This window comes from Solea solea, chromosome 9 (assembly GCF_958295425.1).
Source record: "Solea solea chromosome 9, fSolSol10.1, whole genome shotgun sequence".
NCBI lineage: Eukaryota > Metazoa > Chordata > Actinopteri > Pleuronectiformes > Soleidae > Solea > Solea solea.
In genome coordinates, this window is record NC_081142.1 from 25,637,741 (window position 1) to 25,660,018 (window position 22,278).

At 44.1% G+C, this 22,278-nt stretch overlaps 2 protein-coding genes across 8 annotated transcripts; both read right to left on the minus strand.

Moving 5' to 3' along the window:
* Positions 1-471: 471 nt before the first annotated feature.
* LOC131465287 (ephrin-A2-like) lies at positions 472-10,359 on the minus strand. The gene is made up of 4 exons (XM_058637798.1): positions 9,443-10,359; positions 2,833-3,152; positions 1,154-1,219; positions 472-1,016 (listed from the first exon to the last, which is right to left on the minus strand). The coding sequence occupies exons 1-4, from the start codon at positions 9,577-9,579 to the stop codon at positions 880-882; spliced, it is 660 nt and encodes a 219-aa protein (XP_058493781.1). The 5' UTR covers positions 9,580-10,359; the 3' UTR covers positions 472-879.
* Positions 10,360-10,446: 87 nt separating this feature from the next.
* On the minus strand, positions 10,447-22,148 carry ptbp1b (polypyrimidine tract binding protein 1b). Of its 7 annotated transcripts, XM_058637792.1 has the most exons (16): positions 22,033-22,048; positions 20,951-21,001; positions 20,534-20,567; positions 17,208-17,268; positions 16,930-17,102; positions 16,699-16,845; positions 16,497-16,613; positions 16,293-16,403; positions 15,780-15,960; positions 14,058-14,135; positions 13,693-13,838; positions 13,436-13,469; positions 12,733-12,825; positions 12,381-12,597; positions 12,225-12,302; positions 10,447-11,845 (listed from the first exon to the last, which is right to left on the minus strand). In XM_058637792.1, exons 4-16 carry the CDS (start codon positions 17,218-17,220, stop codon positions 11,713-11,715), a joined length of 1,521 nt encoding a protein of 506 aa, XP_058493775.1. In that variant the 5' UTR covers positions 17,221-17,268; positions 20,534-20,567; positions 20,951-21,001; positions 22,033-22,048; the 3' UTR covers positions 10,447-11,712. The 7 variants fall into 7 exon arrangements, with proteins under 7 accessions (XP_058493775.1, XP_058493772.1, XP_058493774.1 ...); XM_058637789.1 differs by lacking the exon at positions 20,951-21,001 and having other exon boundaries at positions 22,033-22,148; XM_058637791.1 differs by lacking the exon at positions 20,951-21,001 and having other exon boundaries at positions 20,534-20,564; positions 22,033-22,055.
* Between the last annotated feature and the right edge of the window lie 130 nt (positions 22,149-22,278).

Consider the following 22,278-nt stretch of genomic DNA (forward strand, 5'->3'; position numbering starts at 1 on the left):
ACAAACTTTATAAACATCCAATAATATATTAAACAAAAACATGTTTTTAGGTCTCACTCCCACTGAGAAAACATCCGCCACAACTATTTTAGTATATTTTCATTCATCCACAAAAATGATTCCACACATAAACCAACGAAGAACAGTCTAAATCATTCACTGAACCAGAACACACTGGACTACAAGGACCAGAATGCACTGAGGTACAAGCTGCAACCAAAAACCACAGGAAAATGTATTTTCCCACACCAAACCTCATAGAGAAAATCAGTGATTTAAGCTAGTGTTATGTCTAAATTAAATATTTTAAATGCTGAAGTGACAAAATAAGACATTTGAACTTGCAGCAGTGGATCAACAACTCCTGTGTGTTGTGATGTTAAAATCACTAGTTTTCTCTATGAGGTTTGGTGTGGGAGAGTGAGTGGTTAACAAACTTCAGTTTAACAGTGAAATAAAGACCTGAACATGTAGATTTTATAATTATTTTATTAAGTGGATAAAACATTTTTTTTTTGTGCTTTCACTGAGCACAAATAAACCAGGTTCTCAGCAGCAGGGGGCACTCACAGCACAGTAAAAGCTGACGTCATACAACCTGACTTTAAAAAACCTGTACTATCTCTTTAATTGATTCAATTTCTAGTTCAATGTTCATGTTTTCAGGTTGTTTACAAAGAAGATATATGAACTTTAACTCATAGTTCATTTGTTTTATGATTTTACTTCAGTCAAAATTCATTTGTTGTTTCATTGAGGAAATAATTGACGAGTCCTCCCAGGCTTTGCTGAGTCATGTTTCCGTCCTCCCAGGCCTCCGTACTCTCTGAAATGTTGACACGCTGCCTCCTGACTGGCTGAGCAGGTGAAGGTCAGAGGTCAGAGCAATGGCAAGAGGATGACGGGCAGGATGGCGAGCGACAGTGTGAAGAGAAGAGAGAGGCGAGGGAGAGCGGGCACACCACCACTGATGTCATCGGTGACGAATGACTCAGCAGATTCATATACAGAGTCGTCTGAAACACACATTATGTCATCAGTGACATCATCACAGTATTATAAATATTATACATCAACAACAACAACAACAAAGGGTCACTCTGACTCCGTGGGCAAATTAACAACAAAAACATCATGAATAACATTTACTCACTGTTTGCTTTGACGTAAACTCGAAGCTTCAAACATCCTTTTTCTGTGAAGTTCAGACGAGACGACGCTGACACAAAAAAACATGAATCAATGACTAGTATTAGTAGTAGTACTCACAGATGTACTAGTATTAGTAGTAGTACTCACAGATGTAGCAGTATTAGTAGTAGTACTCACAGATGTAGCAGTATTAGTAGTAATACTCACAGATGTAGTAGTATTAGTAGTAGTACTCACAGATGTAGCAGTATTAGTAGTAATACTCACAAATGTAGCAGTATTAGTAGTAGTACTCACATATGTAGTAGTATTAGTAGTAATACTCACAGATGAAGTAGTAGTAGTACTCACAGATGTAGCAGTATTAGTAATAGTACTCACAGATGTACTACAGATGTAGTAGTATTAGTAGTAGTACTCACAGATGTAGTAGTATTAGTAGTAGTACTCACAGATGTAGCAGTATTAGTAGTAATACTCACAGATGTAGTAGTAGTATTAGTAGTAGTACTCACAGATGTAGCAGTATTTGTAGTAGTACCCACAGATGTAGCAGTATTAGTAGTAATACTCACAGATGTAGCAGTATTAGTAGTAGTACTCACAGATGTAGCAGTATTAGTAGTAATACTCACAGATGTAGTAGTATTAGTAGTAGCACAAAGATGTAGCAGTATTAGTAGTAATACTCACAGATGTAGCAGTATTAGTAGTAGTACTCACAGATGTAGCAGTATTAGTAGTAATACTCACAGATGTAGTAGTATTAGTAGTAGCACAAAGATGTAGTAGTATTAGTAGTTATACTCACAGATGTAGCAGTATTAGTAGTAATACTCACAGATGTAGCAGTATTAAAAGTAGTACTCACAGATGTACTAGTATTAGTAGTACTCACAGATGTAGCAGTATTAGTAGCAGTACTCACAGATGTACTAGTATTAGTAGTAGTACTCACAGATGTAGCGGTATTAGTAGTAATACTCACAGATGTAGCAGTATTAAAAGTAGTACCCACAGATGTACTAGTATTAGTAGTAGTACTCACAGATGTAGCAGTATTAGTAATAGTACTCACAGATGTAGTAGTATTAGTAGTAGTACTCACAGATGTAGCAGTATTAGTAGTAATACTCACAGATGTAGTAGTATTAGTAATAGTACTCACAGATGTACTACAGATGTAGTAGTATTAGTAGTAGTACTCACAGATGTAGTAGTATTAGTAGTAGTACTCACAGATGTAGCAGTATTAGTAGTAATACTCACAGATGTAGAAGTAGTATTAGTAGTCGTAGTACTCACAGATGTAGTAGTATTAGTAGTGGTACTCAAAGATGTAGCAGTATTAGTAGTAGTACTCACAGATGTAGTAGTATTAGTAGTAATACTCACATATGAAGTAGTAGTAGTACTCACAGATGTAGCAGTATTAGTAATAGTACTCACAGATGTAGTTGTATTAGTAGTAGTACTCACAGATGTAGCAGTATTAGTAGTAATACTCACAGATGTAGTAGTAGTACTCACAGATGTAGTAGTATTAGTAGTGGTACTCACAGATGTAGTAGTATTAGTAGTAGTACTCACAGATGTAGTAGTATTAGTAGTGGTATGCACAGATGTAGTTGTATTAGTAGTAGCACTCACAGATGTAATAGCATTAGTTGTAATACTCACAAATGTAGTAGTACTCGTGTCCTGGTCTGAATTCAAAGCCCAGACTAAATGGTGTAAACAGCTGGAATTTCTCAGAGAACCTGATTGGTCCATTGACGTTGAGTGGGCGGTTACATTCCCAGCGTTTGAATCCATTCCTGCGATAATCGCACTTCATGAAACCATCGTAGTTCACCATGTACAACACGTACTGCTCCATGCGCTCTGCTGACTCCGCCCCCTCCATACGCTCCGCTGACCCCGCCCCCTCATAGTGAGGACAGTAGATGACCAGGTTATCATTGATGGTCACCTCCACCGTGTACTCACCACCAGAGAACCTGAGACAGACAGAGACACAGAGAGACACTCAGTGAGAGACAGACACTCAGTGAGAGACAGACACTCAATGAGAGACAGATAGACACCCAGTGATCCGCATGTCGTCATTCAATCAATCATTCAATTCAATTGACTTGTTTGTGTAAACATGGCACTGACTCATGTTTTAGCAGATGAGCTTCAGAAGCAGCAGGTGCACAGTTGGACAGTGTCTCCCTGAGTTAACATCATTAGTTCCTGTTAGATGCTGCATTAGACTCCATTGATCATACTATTCTAGTGCAGAGACTGGAGCAGACTCTTGGGATCACAGGTGATGCCCTCTGCTGGTTTAAATCATATTTATCTGATAGATTCCATGTTAATGATAATGCCTCATTACAAACAAAAGTTAATTGTGGAGTTCCACAGGGCTCAGTGCTTGGGCCTATACTTGTTTACCTTACCCAGATGAAATAAATCAGGTTGTTCAACTCCAGGAATCTTAAACACCTCAGAGAAAAACTTTCTGACCACATTGTCACTTTAGATGAAATCACCATGGCTTCCAGTTCCACTGTGAGGAACCTTGGCGTTATCATTTGATTCACACATAAAACTCATTTCCAGAACAGGGTTCTTCCACCTGCAGAACTTTATTAAAATTAGAAACATTGTGTCCTTAAAGGACGCTGAAAAACGAGTTCATGCTTTTGTTACATCTAGATTAGATTTCTGTAATTCCTTATTATCAGGATGTTCCAACAAGTCTGTTAAAACCCTTCAGTTAATTCAAAATGCTGCAGCACGAGTACTGACAGGAACGAAAGAGAGACCATATCACTCCAGTGTTAGCTTCTCTACACTGGCTCCACCCACAGTTTAGAATTCAATTTAAAATTGAAAGCACTTCATGATCAGGCCACTTCATACCTGAAATAATTAGTTTTACCTGATTACCCTAACAGATCACTTAGGTCCCAAAATACAGGTTTGCTTGTGGTTCCCAGAGTCCGTAAGAGCAGAATGGGAGGCAGAGCCTTCAGTTACCAGGCTCCTCCTCTCCCAGCTCCCAATGACAGTTCAGGAGGCGGAGCCTCTCTCTGTATTTAAAGATAGACTTCAAACTTTCCTTTTTGATAAAGATTATAGTTAGAGCTGGCTCAGGGAAACCTGGACCTTAGTTATGCTGCTATAGACCTAGACTGCTTGGGGAATTCCTGAGGTGCACTCACACTCACTCTGTCACATATGTCATTAACCTTAACAAGGTTAATGACATATCATGAAGTAATATTCATACCCTGATTGTGAATATTACTTCATTATATGTCATTAACCTTGTTCTTTCTCTCCCTAGTTTGTGTCTTTCCATCCTTTCCTCTCTCTCTCTCTGTGTCCTCATCTTGCAGGTTGCAGGATCCAGATCCAGTTTTGAGGCTATTATTATTATTGTCATACATATCATCACCATTATTATTATGATGCTATAATTAAAGTTGATATAAGTATAATTCTTTAACTGCTGCTTATATACATGACATGTCATCACTGACTCTAACTTTCCTGTATAAACTTCACCTCTCCTCTATCCCCCATTTTTCCTTTCCCCCCAACCGGTCGAGGCAGATGCTGCACATGTTTGAGTCTGGTTCTGTCAGAGATGTCTTCTTCTGTTAAAAGGGAGTTTTTTTCTCTCCACTGCCCCCTGGTGTGTGTTCAACTGTTGGGTTTCTTTGCTCTGTTGTCTGTCTGTGTGCAGACCCCTGAGATAATGTATGTTATGATTTGGCACTATACAAATAAAATTGAAGGGTTAGGGTTAGGGGAATTGAATTGAGAGACACACTGACAGACAGACACTGAAAGACAGACAGAGAGACAGACAGACAGAGAGACACTCAGAGACAAACTTATTTCAGGATTGATACAATGGTTCTCAATCTGTGAAGTCCTAAGTGTCAATCATATTTACTCCGCCCCTCCACCAGCCCCTAACATTGACCTGCCCTGCCCCCTTTGCTCTGCCCCTTTGTGTTTTCTGTCAGACTGTCTCACAAACTGACCCCGCCCCCTCCCCTCATGTAGGACACGTGACCCCCAGGTCATCTGTTGTCCTTTGTCCTGTCAATCATCCAGAGAGAGAAGGAAAATCTAATTGGGACAAACATCAAATTGAAACCTTCCACACTGAATTCTGCAAATAAATTCTTAGAGTCCAGAGAAAAAAACCAAATAATGCATGCAGAGCTGAACTTGGCCAGTTCCCGCTCCTTATTGACATCCAGAAGAGAGCCATATCATTCTATAAACACCTCCAAACTAGTGACCCCGCCTCATATCACCACCAAGCCTTGCAAAGCCAAGAGAACAACATAGAGGAGTGCCCTCAGCCAGCTGGTCCGGAGGCTGACCACCACCAACCCTCCCCTGCCTCAAAAAAAACCCAAAACTATCTGGCCCAACCAAATGATCACCAAACAAAAGGAAAATGAAATCACCTACTGGGAAAAGTCAACAAAAACTCAAAGCAAACTAGAATGTTACCTGGCATTAAACCTTGAATACACATTAGCAGAATATCTGACCACAGTTAAACACCCCAGACTGAGGAAGACTGTCTGGGGTCTAACAGTTACTGGCGTCTGCTAACTATGGTGGCTGACAGTTTGTTTTTGGCGTAGACTGAAAACATTTGTGTTTGACATCAAAAGACAAACATTTCAGCTTCTATTTGCAGGTATTTACATGTGGATCTAATACACATTTAGAAGATAGCATTATTTGTAACGGAACACAACATTTGTAGCTGAGCAAAAGTATTGGAACAGACTTAAAAAGGATTAAAGTGAATAAGACTCATATTTAGTTGCAAATCCTTTGCTTTCAATACCTGCATCAAACCTGTGACTCACTGACATCACCAAACCTTTGCATTCTTCTGCTGTGATGCTCTTCCAGGCTTTTAGTTGTTGGTTGTTTTGGGGCTTTACTCCCTTCAGTCTCCTCTTTAGCAGCTCAAATGCAGCTCTATAGGGTGGAAGTGTAGACATTGACTTGGCCAGTCTCAAACCTTCTGATCAACTCCTTTGCGTGTTTGTCGTTATCTTGCTGCATGATGAAGGATCTCCCAATCATCTTTACATTGGCAGACAGAATGTTTGTGTAGACTTGTGAGTTCATTGTGCTGCTGCCATCATGTGTTACATCATCAATGAAGATGAATGAGCCCATCCCAGAAGAAGCCACGACATGACCTTCACTGTGTTTCACACATGAGCTTGTATGTTTGGGATCATGAGCAGATCATTTCTTCCTCCAAACTTTGGTCAAAGTTCATCTTTGTCTCGTCAGTCCATAAAATTTGTCCCAGAATATTTGACGCTCGTCTCTGTACTTTTTGGTCAATTCCAGCCTGGTCTTCCTATTCTTCTTGCTAATGAGTGGTTTCATGTTCTGGTGAAGCCTCTGTACGTTTGTTCATGAAGTCTTCTGCCATGTGTTGCTTGGTACACCAGTGGGTTCTTTCTTGTTCGGGACATTCCAAACGCTTGTACTGGCTCTGGCCAATGTTTGTGCAATGGCTCTGATTGAGTTCCCATCTTCTCTCTTGTGTTTCACCCATAGACAGCTCTGTTGTTTTCATGTTGGTTCCACTGAGCGTAGACATTCAGGGCTATTTATTGTTTGAATAAACAATGTAATAGGACACACCTGGACAACACAACACACCTGTTAGTCACATGTTCACATACTTTTGCTCACATGAAAAATGGTGGTGCTCTCTTCTATGTTGTGTATCAGATCCAGATGTAAAAGCTGAAATGTTTGTCTTTTGATGTCAAACCCAAATGTTTTCAGTCTATGAGAAAAACAAAGGAATTGGCCCCACTGTTCTAATAGTGTAGGAGGACACTTTATACGACAAACCACAGGATAAACACCCACATTGTGTGTAGCCTACATGCAAGAGAGTAATCAAAAAACTGATCTGCTCTTTCACAGAGACTAGAGTTGTTCCGATTCCGATACCATTATCGGAAACGTTTTAGAGGTGTGAAGAAGAACTGATCACCCGACACCTGTAGACAAGGCACTAACGTTAGCTCATCATGTCAGCGGTTTGGCAGCATTTACCAGTCAGCTGCGCTAGCTCCGTTAGCACGCCTATAGTCAAACTGGAGCAGCCCGTTTATTAAACGAAAAGAGCAGCGCTACAACTTACCAGCGTACCTGTGTCCTGCGTATGTATGCATCTGTTTTTAAAGTTTAGCGTTACTTCAGAGACTCATTTTAACAATCTGGAGTCATGTAAAAATGATGTCACGCGCGTCCTTTCCCGGTCAGTCGTCATGGAAACATGAAGCTCTGCCAGTGCTGCGGTGTTTGGACCAGAGTCAAAACAAACGTACAAGCTGAAAAACGAAATAACATATCACTGGTAAAAATAAATGGTGTCCATTTGCTGTATTTGTTCATGTTTTACAGAGGGTTTAACCTGAGCCAAACCTTACCACCAATGATAATCATATCACAGTCATGCAGGCGTAGTATGATATATATTTTTTTATAACACACTGGTATCGGTATCGTTACTCGGTATCGGCCGATACCCACAGCACAAGTATCGGAATCGGTATCGGGAGGGAAAAAAGGGAAAAAATCGAGACATCTCTAACAGAGACTTTCTGGCCACAGTGATGGTTCCCATCTTGAAGTGAAAGTGGTTGTCAAAGAAACACTGCTACAGATGTCTTTTCAGTGTTTAACAAACCTGGAAATCAGGATGTTCTCAAACTTCTTTTCAGTTTTAATGATTCTTTTTTTTGTCAAATGGAGCAAAGAAAACTGAAAATATTCATATTTAAGAAGCTGAAAAATCACAAAGCTTGTATTAACTGTTAAAAAACAACAACTTCTAAACCAATTCATCGATTATCAAAATAGTTGGTGATTAATTCAGTCATCGATTAATAATCGTTGCAGCCCGACTAATATTGCATGATAATAATAACTGTAAACTGTAACACCTGCAAACTTTACGGCAAGCTAAAATAACACGAGACCAAGTTTACTTTAAGTTTAGCATTATTAAGCATTATTTGAAAATGCACACACACCTACTCTCTCCTCCTCCTGAATATCTACTTATTCCCCCCGTGCACTCACTGGGACGGCCTCTGCTCTTCTGATGACGATGACTGAGGTGGAATTTTGGTGAATTTTTCCACTTGTTCTTTTTGTCTCTAAGTTTCTCAGACACCCACTTCTCTCCGTCTGATTTGGACGAGCACAATATCCTAAGAAAATAAACCAACGAGCCATGTTTTGGGGCATGGTCGATAACAATGATTTATAATATACTGTGTTGATGTAATTGTGACATGTGTGTTTCAGTCCTGACTGACTCACACGGACAGACTCACGACAACGACCACAAACACAAGCATCACAACACCATGAAACCTGTGTGGGCGTGGCAGTGTGTGGGCGTGGTTGAGGGGAAGGGGGTGGAGAGAGGAAAATCTTTCATTCATTCACAAACTACATCTGCCTTTTTCTCCTTCAGTCTTTCTTCTAGTTTAAACCCCGCCTTCTCCGGTTCAAGTCCCTGCCTCCTGGTGTCCACAGTTAATAGGATTATGCAGATGGTGGCGCTGTTTAATACAGATTATGGAAAATCCTCCAGAGAATAAAAGAGTTTAAAGAAAGACAGAAGACACAGAGACAGAAGACGCAGAGACAGAGAGACAGAGAGACAGAGACAGAAGACACAGAGACAGAAGACGCAGAGACACAGAGACAGAAGATGCAGAGACACAGAGACAGAAGACCCAGAGACAGAAGACGAAGAGACACAGAGACAGCAGATGAAGAGCAGCTGCTGAGACACAGAGACAGAAGACGCAGAGACACAGAGACAGAAGACACAGAGACAGAAGATGAAGAGCAGCTGCTGAGACACAGAGACAGAATACACAGAGACAGAAGACGCAGAGACAGAAGACGCAGAGACAGAAGACGCAGAGACACAGAAGACACAGAGACAGAAGACGCAGAAACACAGAGAGACAGTGTGTGTTCAGTTTTTGTTTTTTTTAAATATACACAAATATTTGCATATGACCAATGAGAGGAGAGGATGAGTGAGTGACAGGAGCGTGACAGCTAAGGTCAAAGGTCAAAGCTGTTGACCTCAGAGAGAGCCTGCATCACTTACTTCATCAAACTGATTTTTGTCTTTAATATCTCTCTCTCTCTCTGTGTCTGTCTCTCACTCTCTCTCTCACACACACACACACACACTCACCTGGGGTTGGTAGAGTTCCAGTAAACCTCGTACCGGTTAGAATTGACCTCATCAGTGACCGCGGAGCAGAGACTGAGCGCGAGGACGAGCACGAGGAGCGGCGTCGCGGCGAACATCCGCGCTGAGACCAGAACCATCCAGTACTCGGGTTTTTTCAGGAGAACATGGATCTGTTAAGTTTGTTTGTCCACGCGCTGGATCGATAATCAATGATAATCTGGAAACTTTTATTTTTCCTCTTCATCACTGCGTCATCAGAACCGAAGCCGAAGTCTCATCGCGCCTGAATCAGAGCTATATCAGGACAGAGACCAGGACCAGGACCTGGTCAGGGACGCTGCAGGACTGTGAGCACGCGCTCAGTGAGTCCGTCCACGCGCGTCCTGCTGGAACCGGGATCAGACTCTGCTGGGACTTTGGTCTTTGTGGATCCAGTGTGACTGTGAGCTGTATGCTGCAGAGCAGAGTCCTGGATCTGATCGTCAGTACGCACCCGGAGCGGGTCTTCCTCTGGGTTCGGGTCTCGGGTATTTGAGGATCAGACAAACAAAGAACAGAATCTGAATCTGAGTCAAAGTTTAGTTGAAGCAGCAGTTGGAGGAGGGTTTGATGTAGTTACCGGCTCAGCGCGGGTGGGCGGTGCTTCCTGCTGGGCGGAGTCTTTTGTGCAGTAAATCACTGCAGGTTGTCAGCAGCAGGAGGCGCTGTCTGCTTAAAAGACATGTGTCCAGTATCAGTGAGACGCGTCTGCTCTGTCCCTAATAAACTCTGTGCAGTCTCTGCTGCCACCTGCTGGTTGTGATCGTGCAACGCATGATGGAGACAGATGACATGCGTCAGCTGCTGCTGAGAAGCTGCAATCACACGAGTGAACGTCCAGATATTTGTCAACAGGAAAGAAAAAAATAAATAAAACCTAGCCACAGCAGCTGCTAACAGCCACAGTACAGTAAACCCTGTTAGCATTAGCTGTCGCTAACGACAAATACACAGGAAACAGGAAGTGGTCATTGCCATAAAAACATATTTATTCTTTTTTTTTTAAGGCTCAGAATCATCACACACATTTCATCACCTGTGATACAAACTCCTCCCCCTGTCTCACCTGAGGAATTATGGTGCATTCAAGACCCCGGGACATTTCTTTTAAAACTAAACTTCAGTAACGTTGGAGAATTCATGTGACCATTGGCTGCTACCATGGTAACCAAGTGTCCTCTTAATGATACAGTCTCCGTTCATGTGTCCAGCTTCAGTCTCCAGGACTGTGACCTTTAAAAACTGACGAGCAGTGCATTGTGGGATATCCAGACATCAGCAGGAAGTGACATTTGTCAAACGTCCCCGACATCTTAAATGCATCACGACTGTGAGACATCAGCCGCTCATTCAGGTGAATGTGTGAGCGTCTGGAATGTTTACGTAATAAAACCTCATGGTCTCAGAGTGAAGAGGATTTAATGACTCAGCTGATTTAATGACAGCGACTCAGCACATCTCGTTTGTTTTTGGTTTCAGCTGTCATGAAAAACAAACGTATAAATAAAACCATCAAAGAAACCAACGAATGTCGCGACGCACAAATGTGATTAAACAAAACAATCGTCCGCACATTGTAAACGCAGTAGAGCAGACACGCCCACAACACAATAACCAATCACAGCTAAGGAATGATTAACATAATGCTACAATAGCTAATTTACATAACAATATCATCGCTTACAAAGCAAACGTAAAGAAATATGAAAAAAAATAAGAATCTAAAAAACAGTCAAGAGATAAAAACGATTCACACCTGTGATCTCACCTGTGAATCACATGACATTACACAGATGCATGATGGGACATGGGTCCAGTCTAAGGCACAGTGGTCAAGTGAAGGCCATGGCCGCCCAGTTCAGAGGGCAAAGGTCATGATGATCAAAGAAGATTTAAAATAAATAACTCTTGAGATTAAAGGGATAGTTCAGGTGTTTTGAGTGGCAGCTGCTGGTCCACTGCTGCCTCGTGTGGTGAGTCTGTGTCACTGAGATAAATCTAAATGAAAATGACACTTTAAAAAACCTGAACTATCCCTTTAATACAGTGAGGGAACAGGAAGTACAATCTGAATCTGTTTCCTGATGAAATCTATGTGTCTTCCTGTTTTCAACTTAATGCAGGAAGTGACATCACAGCAGAGTTGATGCTGGTCTGGAATGATGGGAGTGTGGTGACACGATTGGTCCGGTCTGGACTAGACTGGTCTAGTCTAGTCCGGTCTGGTCCAGTCAGATGGAGGACTTGGAGAAGGAGACTCTCAGATGGTGGTTTTCCCCCAGGTCGTGGTTGTGGAACTGGATCAGGGACTCAATGGACTCATCCACAGAACCCATCTGGATCAGAGCCATTTTATGGTCCTTCCTAAAGACCAGACCAGAACAGGTTCTTGACTGAGGTCACAAAAACAACAACAACAACAACCCAACAACAACGAAAACAAACAACGTAAACAAACAATACAAACAAACAACGACAAACAGACAATAAACAATGCAAACAAACAACGACAAACAACAAAAAACAATGTAAACACAACAACAAAAAACAATGTAAACAACGACAAACAATGTAAACAACAACAAACTACACAAACAATGCAAACAAACAACAACGACAAACGACAACAAACAACGACAAACGACAACAAACAAAGAACAACAACAAACAAAGACAAACAACGACAAACAAAGACAAACGACAACAAACAAACAACAGAAGAAAACGTTGGACCGTTACTCACTGGAAGAACTTGAAGGCGTTGACTGTGAAGCCTGAGCTGGAGAAGAGTATCCTGAGGTCGTCTTCTACGGCAGAGGGGCTGAAACAGAACCAGAACCAGACGTGAGACAGAACCAGACTGGGACAGGAGACAGACCCGGGTCAGAATGAGACTTACGGGATGTTGGACAGGTGTAGAGTCGCAGATGGAGGGTAGATGTTGGAGTAATTCTTGGAGCCTGGTTTCTTGAAGCGGTGCAGTGGAGAGCTGCTGTAGTCTTTGGTCAAACCCTGGTCCTCATGTCCTTCTCGAGGAAGCTGCACATTAGTGTGTTTGGACAATGTGATACGAACAGGGTTTCCATAGAGACGCTGACCATTCAGGTGACTCATCGCTGATGAGAAGAAGAAGAAGAAGAAATGAGATGAGAAACACTGCAACTAAACATTAAAAATTAACTGAAGGATTGAATCAGAAAATGAAGAATTTGAAGTGAAATCAAAGTGGGCGTGGTCTGTGGTGTTGTTACCCAGCTGAGCCTGTGTGCTGTCAGACATCTGAACCAGAGCGTTCTCCTTCTTATTGAACAGAATCTTCACTCTGGTCACATCTCCATAAACACCTACAGCCACACACACACACACACACACACACGCTCATTAAAACCATAGACACAGTTCCAGATCCACATCAGTCCAGTTCTACTGCCTGATCTGGAACCAGATCTTTGTTGTTACACTGAACTTCTGGTTCTACTCTGACATCTTGGCTCTGTCGGTCCCACTCGTGCTGGGTCAGGGGGCGGAGTTAACTAAACTCATTTAACACTCATTTAAGACCTGTCATAAAGTCGATGATATCTATGAACCCACTCACTATGAAACCACTCACTCCCCCACACCAAAGTCCAGAGGGAAAGCCAGTGATTTTAACACACACACACACACGAGTTGTTGATCCTCTGCTGCCTCCATCAATAAGTTCAAATGTCTGATTTTGTCACGTCAGTGTTTGAAATCCTTTGTTCAGATTGACCTCAGTGACACAAAGTGACCACACGAGGCAGCAGAGGACCAGCAGCTCCTGTGTCCCCCGCCAGCTAAAAAAACTAATTGATCATCCGTCAATCAAGAGGTCACCTGATGTTAGGGGGTGGAGCTGCAGGTAGATACAGTCCAATCATGTGACAGAGCAGAGGAAACAAATAAACGAGTGATTGAGTGACAACATACCGAAGAGAATAAAGAGGCAGTGTGGCGTGACTCTCTGTAAAGACAGAAGGTGAAAAGGTGGGAGGGTCCCAGGCGTTTCCATGGCAACAGAGTAAAGAAAGAAAAACAAAAACAGGTGAGGGATCAATCAGAAGGTTCATTATCTTTGCAGAGGAGGAGTCACAAGATTTCATGAGAGAACAAGGTCACATGACTGCACACTTTTGTGTGTGTGTGAGTGTGTGTCAGTGATGTAAAGTTCAGCAGGGGGCGCTCACCTCAGGGTTCAGGTTGCTGACCAGCAGGACACAGTGTCCAGTGGAGAGACACGGGAGGTGGAGCCTGGACGCTGTGGGCAGAGAGAGAGAGGCCAGAGCTGCAGCAGGTAGAGTAGGGAGAGTCAGAGCTGGATATGAAGACGACACTGAGAGAGGGAGGGAGAGGAGAGAGACAGGGAGGGAGGGAGGAAGGTAGAGGAGACACTTCTATATCAGAGTTAAGTTGACAACAAACCGTGAACTACCCCTTTTATATATGAACACATGATTATCTGATGAACATTTCCCATCATGCTCCAGCACATCCTGTTAGCAGAATAACCATGGAAACAGAGAGCAGGTGTGATGAGGAAGGTGAGACTCACTTGCAGGTTGGAGGGTGAAGGCTGGAGAGAAGGTGTGAGTGGCTCCAGTGTACGGAGACGCCGAGATGATTCCTGGAGCTGAACGACAAAGAGGGGCGTGTCTGACCTTTGCGACATCACTGATGGATATGAGCTTAGAAAGTATGGCTACAAATCTACATGTCTATTAAAAAGAACGATGCATAATCTTTTAAAATTTTACTTGAGTGTCTTGATGACATAAAGGCCTGGATGGCTCTGAACTTTTTAAATTTCAATGACAAAAAGACAGAAGTGATGGTGTTTGGTGGCACCACTGGGACCCCCCAAGTAGATCTGGGCTGCTTGGCACCCCTTTTAAAACCTGCTATCACAAACCTGGGGGTTAAAATCGACTCTGATCTGAAGCTTGACAACCAGATCAGGTCTGTTGTTGAAAAGCTTTTTTCAATTGAGGCAGCTGGCCAAAATAAAGCCAATTCTTTCGAGGCAACATTTTGAAATGGTAATTCATGCCTTTGTCACCACTCGGCTGGATTACTGTAATTCACTTTATGTGGGGGTTAGTGCGTCCTCCATTGCCCGTCTTCAGATGGTACAAAATGCTGCCGCACGTCTTTTAACTGGAACACGTAAATTTGAGCACATTTCCCCCATTTTAGCCTCACTCCACTGGCTGCCCATACACTTCAGGATCGATTTTAAAGGAGACATATTATACCCTATTTCCCCAAGTTAAAATAGTTCCCTGGTGTCCTAATGAACATGTCTGTTACATGCTTTGGTCAAAATACCATAAGGATGAAGCACCATAGCAGTTCAATAACCCTGCCAAAACCGCCACTTTCAGAACACTCGGTTTTGTGCATGGTCCCTTTATATGCAAATGAGACACAGGCAAACACACACCCACTTCTTCCAGGGGGTTTCTGATTTGTCCTTTTTACAGCGCTCACTCGCTCAGCTCCTGTTCCCTCCGCTCCATTCCTCTCCCCCTACATCCACTAGTTCTCTGACAATATCAACATGGCAGCGTGCGCAGAAAACAGCGAGAGTGCTGTCTCAGGAAGAGACGTCAGACACAAGGATCAAGCCGAACACTGCCGAACTGTAAATTAGTTAAAAACGCTTAGGGACAGCACCGCTGATCGCCACCTGCATACAGCTGCATAAACCGCCGCTGTATGTGACTGTATATTTCCAGAGTCCCAAATATAAGTATTGAAATGGTTAAAAAGTTGATTTTGCATAATATGTCCCCTTTAAAATGATTTTGTTTTTAAATCCCTGAATGGCCTTGCCCCACCCTACCTCTCTGAGCTTCTACATCCATATTCACCCACTCGCTCCCTCAGGTCAGCTGATCAGCTCCTCCTGAGTGTGCCTAAAACCAAGCGGAAGCTCAGAGGGGATCGGGCCTTCGCTGTCGCAGCTCCAAAACTTCGGAATGATCTGCCTCTGTACATAAGACAGGCCTTGACCCTTGTCTATTCTCTGCTGCTATGTTCCGCCGAAAGGCATTCTGGGATACATGGCTTTCCCAAGTACGCTCAAGTCACCACCCGATGCATGCTGGGTAAAACGGGCAGAGCGAGAACACTTCCGGGTTTGAGAACCTGACTCGCTGCTCGCGGACTTGAGAATTGGAACAGAACTTGGACTGAGGCTGATGACGGGAGTACGGACAAGTATGGATATTGAGAAAGGGCCTCCGTATGTTTGTGTGTTGTGGGTGTGGCTTACTGAAGGCCGTTGCCATGGCAGCGTGCTCCATGGCAGTGGGCGGGCCGTCTCCTGTGGGCAGGTCTGGTCTGGTGAAGTCTCGACTCTTGTCGTTGTTGTATTTGATGTTGAGACTGTTGAGTTTAGAGAAACTGATCCTCAGAGTGCAGCAGCCATTATAGATGTTCTGTCCATCCAGAGACTGAGACACAGGTGAGGACACAGGTGAGGACACAGGTGAGAGAAACATGCAGTCCTGGAGATTTATTTTTCTGTTTTTTATTATGATCTCATTTACAATGTGTCACTAAGACACGTGTCCTGGTCTGCGATGTCCCTGATGACAGCCACGCCCCTTCACGTTTAATAATGTAAATAATTCTATGATAACATATTTGTCCAGTCATCGCAACAACGTCGCAAGTGCTATTAATTATTTAAGTCGGAATAATCATGATGGGAGACATTAATATGGTCTCAGGTCTAGTGAGGACACAGAGACACAGGTGAGGAGGAGAGGACATAGGGACAGACCAGTTTAGCGTTGTGAGCAGACGCTCCGTCAGGAAACTGCAGCAGAGCCTGGAACTGACTGTTCTTAGTGAAGACGATGATTCTCAACACAGTCCCGAACTTTGAGAAAATCTGAGGACCAGAGACACATTAGCATTAGCTTAGCATCAACAACTTCACAGCATAAGTGGACCGACCAGTCTGCTGGGCTAATACTAACGTTACCTGGCACAGGGCGTCCAGCGTGACAGGATACATCAGGTTGTCCACCACCACCCTCAAAACTGAGCTGGACGCAGCCGCAAGAGGACAACTGACAGCACGAAGAGCCGCCTGGGCCCGCTGAGAGGGGGAGGGACATCAGACAGACTGAGTGCTGAGCATACGCTAACAGATGATAATAGAGGCTAAAAGGACAGTGTCTCACCTCCTGGTTGGGATTGTTGTCTGTCTTCAGCTCCTTGTGGTTGGAGAACTGGACATAGACTGGATGGTGTCTGATGACGGGCGTCACTGTGGAGTAATAACTAACCATGTTCTGAGCCGCGTCCTCCGAGGACATCTCCAAGAACGCCTGAGAGGACACACACACAGATAGACAGGACAGGTCAGTGGTGGTCTCCATAGAGACCGTGTCCCGTCAGTCTCAGATCTTCACCTGGTTCTTGGCCTTCAGCAGCAGCAGGTTGGTGATGTCACCAAAGTGCAGTCCCAGACTGATGACCTCAGCCTCTGTGATGTCACTGGGCAGTCTGCGGACGTGGAGGACTCTGGACGGGACTCCGCCCCCTCTCATGTCCCCTTTGAACTTCTTACTGTCGTTGCCATTGGCTACAGGAGACACAGGTTCAAACTGTCACACACACGCGGTTCCAAACAAAAAAACAAACATGAGCCAAGACTTTTTACAGACACACAAGACAGACAGACACTGACCTGTGGTGCTCATGATATATGGACCAACGGAGATGCTGGAGAAAAGCTCGTCAGATCCTCTCTGCAACACACACACACACACAGAGAGAGAGCAAAGGTGTTCAATAACATAGTTTATCACTTATGTGGTCATGGAGCTCTTCTGTGCTTCAGTCATAGTGAGGACATTCACAAACATAATACATTCTCTAGTCCCTTACCTTAAAGGGGACATATTATGCAAAATCAACTTTTTAACCATTTTAATACTGATATTTGGGACTCTGGGGGCCCTACCAGTCGCCAAAGTGTGGAAAAACAATACTCAGTCATGTTTTCGTGGTTCCGCTTAGTGTAAGTATAGGCGATAAAACGCTCGATGTTGAATTCCCTGCGCTTATGACGTCAGCATGCGCATTTCACCGCGAATGTTACCGCCCCACCAGTACGTTTACTTCGCAAGCTCCACCTTAGCTCCACCTTGTCCCTGCCAGAGTGCAGGCGAGGGAGGAAGAGCGGTATTATGTCAACGTGGCGGGACAAGTGTGCTGTTGGTGGCTGCACAGTGGAGCACAGTGTTTTACAGAGGATTTTATATATGAAGCTAATGTGCCGGATAAAGTCAGCAATCGTGTGTTCGTGTGTTCGCACCACTTCACATCAGACTGCGGCGAGCGGTTGCCGTATTTAGTCAGGGGACGTATTTCACCGACGTACAAACACACAAATTGTTAAGAAAAGATCACATAGAGCTCATAACTGACCATTCTGACACGTCCTAATTAAACATATTTGTTCAGTACGTCCTCCATGACCGGAGCACAGACTCAGTCTGATACAATCACATAAAGCAGCTGTTTATGCAGCTCGCCGCTGACGATCAGCGGTGCTGCACTCTCTGTGCAGCGGTGCTACACTCTCTGTGTCACCGATAGCCTAAACTGCCGCTGGCGATCAGCTGATCGCCAGCGGCGCGCTGAATAAACTGTATGTTGCTGTATCAGACCGGAGACTGTGCTCCGGAGACCTCACCACCGCTGACCAGCTCCGGTGCTCCGGCGAGCTGGCGATCAGCGGTGGCGATCACCGTGTAACGCGCCACCGCTGATCGCCAGCGGCGCGCTGAATAAACTGTATGTTGCTGTATCAGACCGGAGACTGTCTGATACAGCGGTGGCGCGTTACACGGTGATCGCCAGCTCGCCGGAGCACCGGAGGTGGTCAGCGGTGGTGAGGTCTCCGGAGCACAGTCTCCGGTCTGATACAGCAACATACAGTTTATTCAGCGCGCCGCTGGCGATCAGCGGTGGCGCGTTACACGGTGATCGCCACCGCTGATCGCCAGCTCGCCGGAGCACCGGAGCTGGTCAGCGGTGGTGAGGTCTCCGGTCTGATACAGCAACATACAGTTTATTCAGCGCGCCGCTGGCGATCAGCGGTGGCGATCAGCTGATCGCCAGCGGCAGTTTAGGCTATCGGTGACACAGAGAGTGTAGCACCGCTGCACAGAGAGTGCAGCACCGCTGATCGTCAGCGGCGAGCTGCATAAACAGCTGCTTTATGTGATTGTATCAGACTGAGTCTGTGCTCCGGTCATGGAGGACGTACTGAACAAATATGTTTAATTAGGACGTGTCAGAATGGTCAGTTATGAGCTCTATGTGATCTTTTCTTAACAATGTGTGTGTTTGTACGTCGGTGAAATACGTCCCCTGACTAAATGCGGCGACCGCTGTTTGCAGTATGATGTGAAGTGGTGCGAACACACGAACACACGATCTGATACAGCAACATACAGTTTAACTGTTTAACTGATTTACAGTTGGACAGTGTTCGGCTCGATCCTTATGTAGGACGTCTCTTCCTGTGACGGCACTCTCGCTGACATGTTGATATTGTCAGAGAGCTAGTGGAGGGAGGGGGAGACGAATAGAGCTGTAAAGAGGACAAATCAGAAACCCCCTGGAAGAAGTGGGTGTGTGTTTGCCTGTGTCTCATTTGCATATAAAGGGACCTTGCACGAAAACCGAGCGTTCTGAAAGGGGCGGGTTTAGCAGGGTTATTGAACTACTATGATTCTTCATCCTTATGGTATTTTGACCAAAGCATGTCACTGACATGTTCATTAGGACACCAGGGAACTATTTTAATGGGGGAAATAGGGTATAATATGTCCCCTTTAACCTTAACCATCACAAATTAATATCTAAAATTAAACTTTACCCTTAACTTAAACCAGGTCTTAATCCACAAAACCTTTCTATGGAACGTTTCTGGAAATTTATCAGGGAATTTTCTGGCCCTTTACAAACCTGACAGCAGCACCTGGACTTAAAGTAGTCAAACTGTAGTCAAACTACAGTCAAACTACAGTCAGACTTCAGCCAAACTACAGTCAGACTACAGCCAAACTACGGTCAGGCTACAGCCAAACTACGGTCAGACTACAGTCAAACTACAGCCAGGCTACAGTCAAACTACAGCCAAACTACAGCCAGACTGCAGCCAAATTACAAACTACAGTCAGACTGCAGCCAAATTACAAACTACAGCCAGGCTACAGCCAGGCTACAGTCAAACTACAGCCAGACTTCAGCCAAATTACAAACTACAGCCAGGCTACAGTCAAACTACAACTAGACTACAGTCAAATTACAACCAGACTACAGCCAAATTATAAACTACAGCCAGGCTACAGTCAAACTACAGTCAGACTACAGCCGAACTACAACCAGGCTACAGCCAGGCTACAGTCAAACTACAGCCAGGCTAAACTCAAACTACAGTTGATCAAACAGTCAACCAATAACCCATCAGCTGTTGACAAACTACCACCTCCAGGCCCCTACCGGGCCACTGACCTTGGGCTGCAGCAGCCATTTTGTGTCCACTGAGCATCTGTGAGGAAAATGTTGTGTTGGAGGATCAGGTGACAGAGTTCATGTTCAATTATTCAAACTGAAAACTAAACCAACACCTGCTGCTGCTGTCTCACATCACCTAACTAACCCCCCCCCCCCCAACAATGATGATTTAATGGACCAATCTATTGATCATCAGATTAATCATGATTAAAATAATCTTTAGTTTCAGGTTAAACACTAAAGCCTGAAGTAAAGGTCATTAACGAACTCTTCCACAATGAAACATAGCTCTTTGACCTGCAGACTGCTCCTTTAACTCTGAACCAATCACTGAGGTCAAAGAAAAGTGACATAGTCACTGATGAGAAAACAACAAAAACACACAGTGATGTTCACAGCAGACAACAAACCAAGAGAGGAGGAGGAGCAAGAGGAGGAAGAGGAGGAGCAGGAGCAGCATGAGGAGGAGCAGGAGGAGCCTACCTTTGTACCAACTGTTATATCTTGGTGGACACTGCTGTGAAGAAAAGACAGTGTGTTAGCAAATAAAATAAAATGAGGTTAAGAGATGATGACAATAAAGAAGGAGGAGGAGGAGGAGGAGGAGGAGGAGGAGGAGAAGCTACTGTTGTTATAGAAGCAGAAAATGAAGGCAACCCAGAAGAGAAAGAGTCCAGAACCACATAGCCCACTGTCCCCACAACAGACCAAAGACATGACTCTGGACCGACTCCACTGTTCTCACTGAACATGCACCTGCAGGGGGCGCTAACAGCGCAGTCACTCCTCATCATGTGACTTCAAAAAGGCTGAACTTTCCTTTTAAGCTGTTAATAACAGCTGATCATCACCTGTACAGATATATGGATGTAATAGCCCCCTAAATGTTATGCACTGCACCTTTAAGGAGTCTCAGAGTGTCAGTCAGGCTGAAGCAGTTGGAGGCGGAGCCTGCTGGTAACCAGGAAACACACATTACTGTCAGGAACGCAAGTGAAAGAGTGAATGTGTTGATAACAAGGGATGGAGACACACACCAAACCTCATAGAGCAAATCAGTGATTTTAGCTCGCAAGAATACAGGAGCTGCTGGTCCTCTGCTGCCTCGTGTGGTCACTTTGTGTCACTGAGATAAATGTGAACAAAGGATTTCAGACACTGAAGTGACAAAATAAGACATTTGAACTTAGTGATGGAGGCAGCAGTGGATCAACAACTCCTGTGTGCTGTGATGTTAAAATCACTGATTTTCTCTCTGGCCTTTTGTGTGGGAGAGTGAGTGGTTTACAAAAGTCTGTCTAACAGTGAGTTAAAGACATGAACATGTGATGTAGATATCAGAGACTTAAGCTGACATATTTTGTTAAAGAGGCTAAAATGTGTAATTTCCTTACGTCTCTGCTGGCATGTTTTCACTCAAACTGATCCTCTGTGTCTCAGGCTGGTTCTCAGCAGCAGGGGGCGCCAGCTGTGACTGTCTCAGTACCTCATACAACTGCACTTCAAATAAGTGGAACTATCCTTTTAATCCGATTAGAGCAGTTTGATGTGAGATTTAAAACAACATTTAAATATAACTAACATTTGCAGGTCTTTAATAAACTCTAGGGACCGTAACTCATTGATTCACTTTAACACAAACTTTAATTAAAACGATTTTTTAAATGTGTTTCCTGTGATCGTGTTTTAACGGTCCGGCAGTAAACCGTTTCAGGTGGACGTGTAATCGGATCAGCGGATGCTCCTGTGGACAGTGTCCGCGCAGAGTGGCCCCTCCCCCCGCTAACATCGAGCTAACTCTCGCTAGCTTGTCTCACTGAACTTCTGGACTTTTTGCTCTTCCGCTTAGCTTAGCTCAACTTTGTGCTGTTCACAAAGTTACTCACACACAAACACGTGCTGCGGTATTTACGTTAATCCAGAAACAACACGCACACTCACTCAGTCACTCAGTCACTCACTCACTCACGGAGAAAACTCACCCGTCCATGGCACAACACGGAACTGCGGAGCAACAGGTTCGGCAACAGCGGGACGGACTCCGCACTTTCTCTGACACAAAATGGCGTCCGTCCGAGAAGCTTCCTGATTGGACAAGTGGCGTAACCTGAAAGGCGTGCACGAGCAGAGCTGCAATTTGATTGGCTTAGACTGAGAGCACAATATCAAAGACCCAAAGGCACGAGATCAAAGATCGTCTATGAAGATGATGTATGACTCGGCAAAGA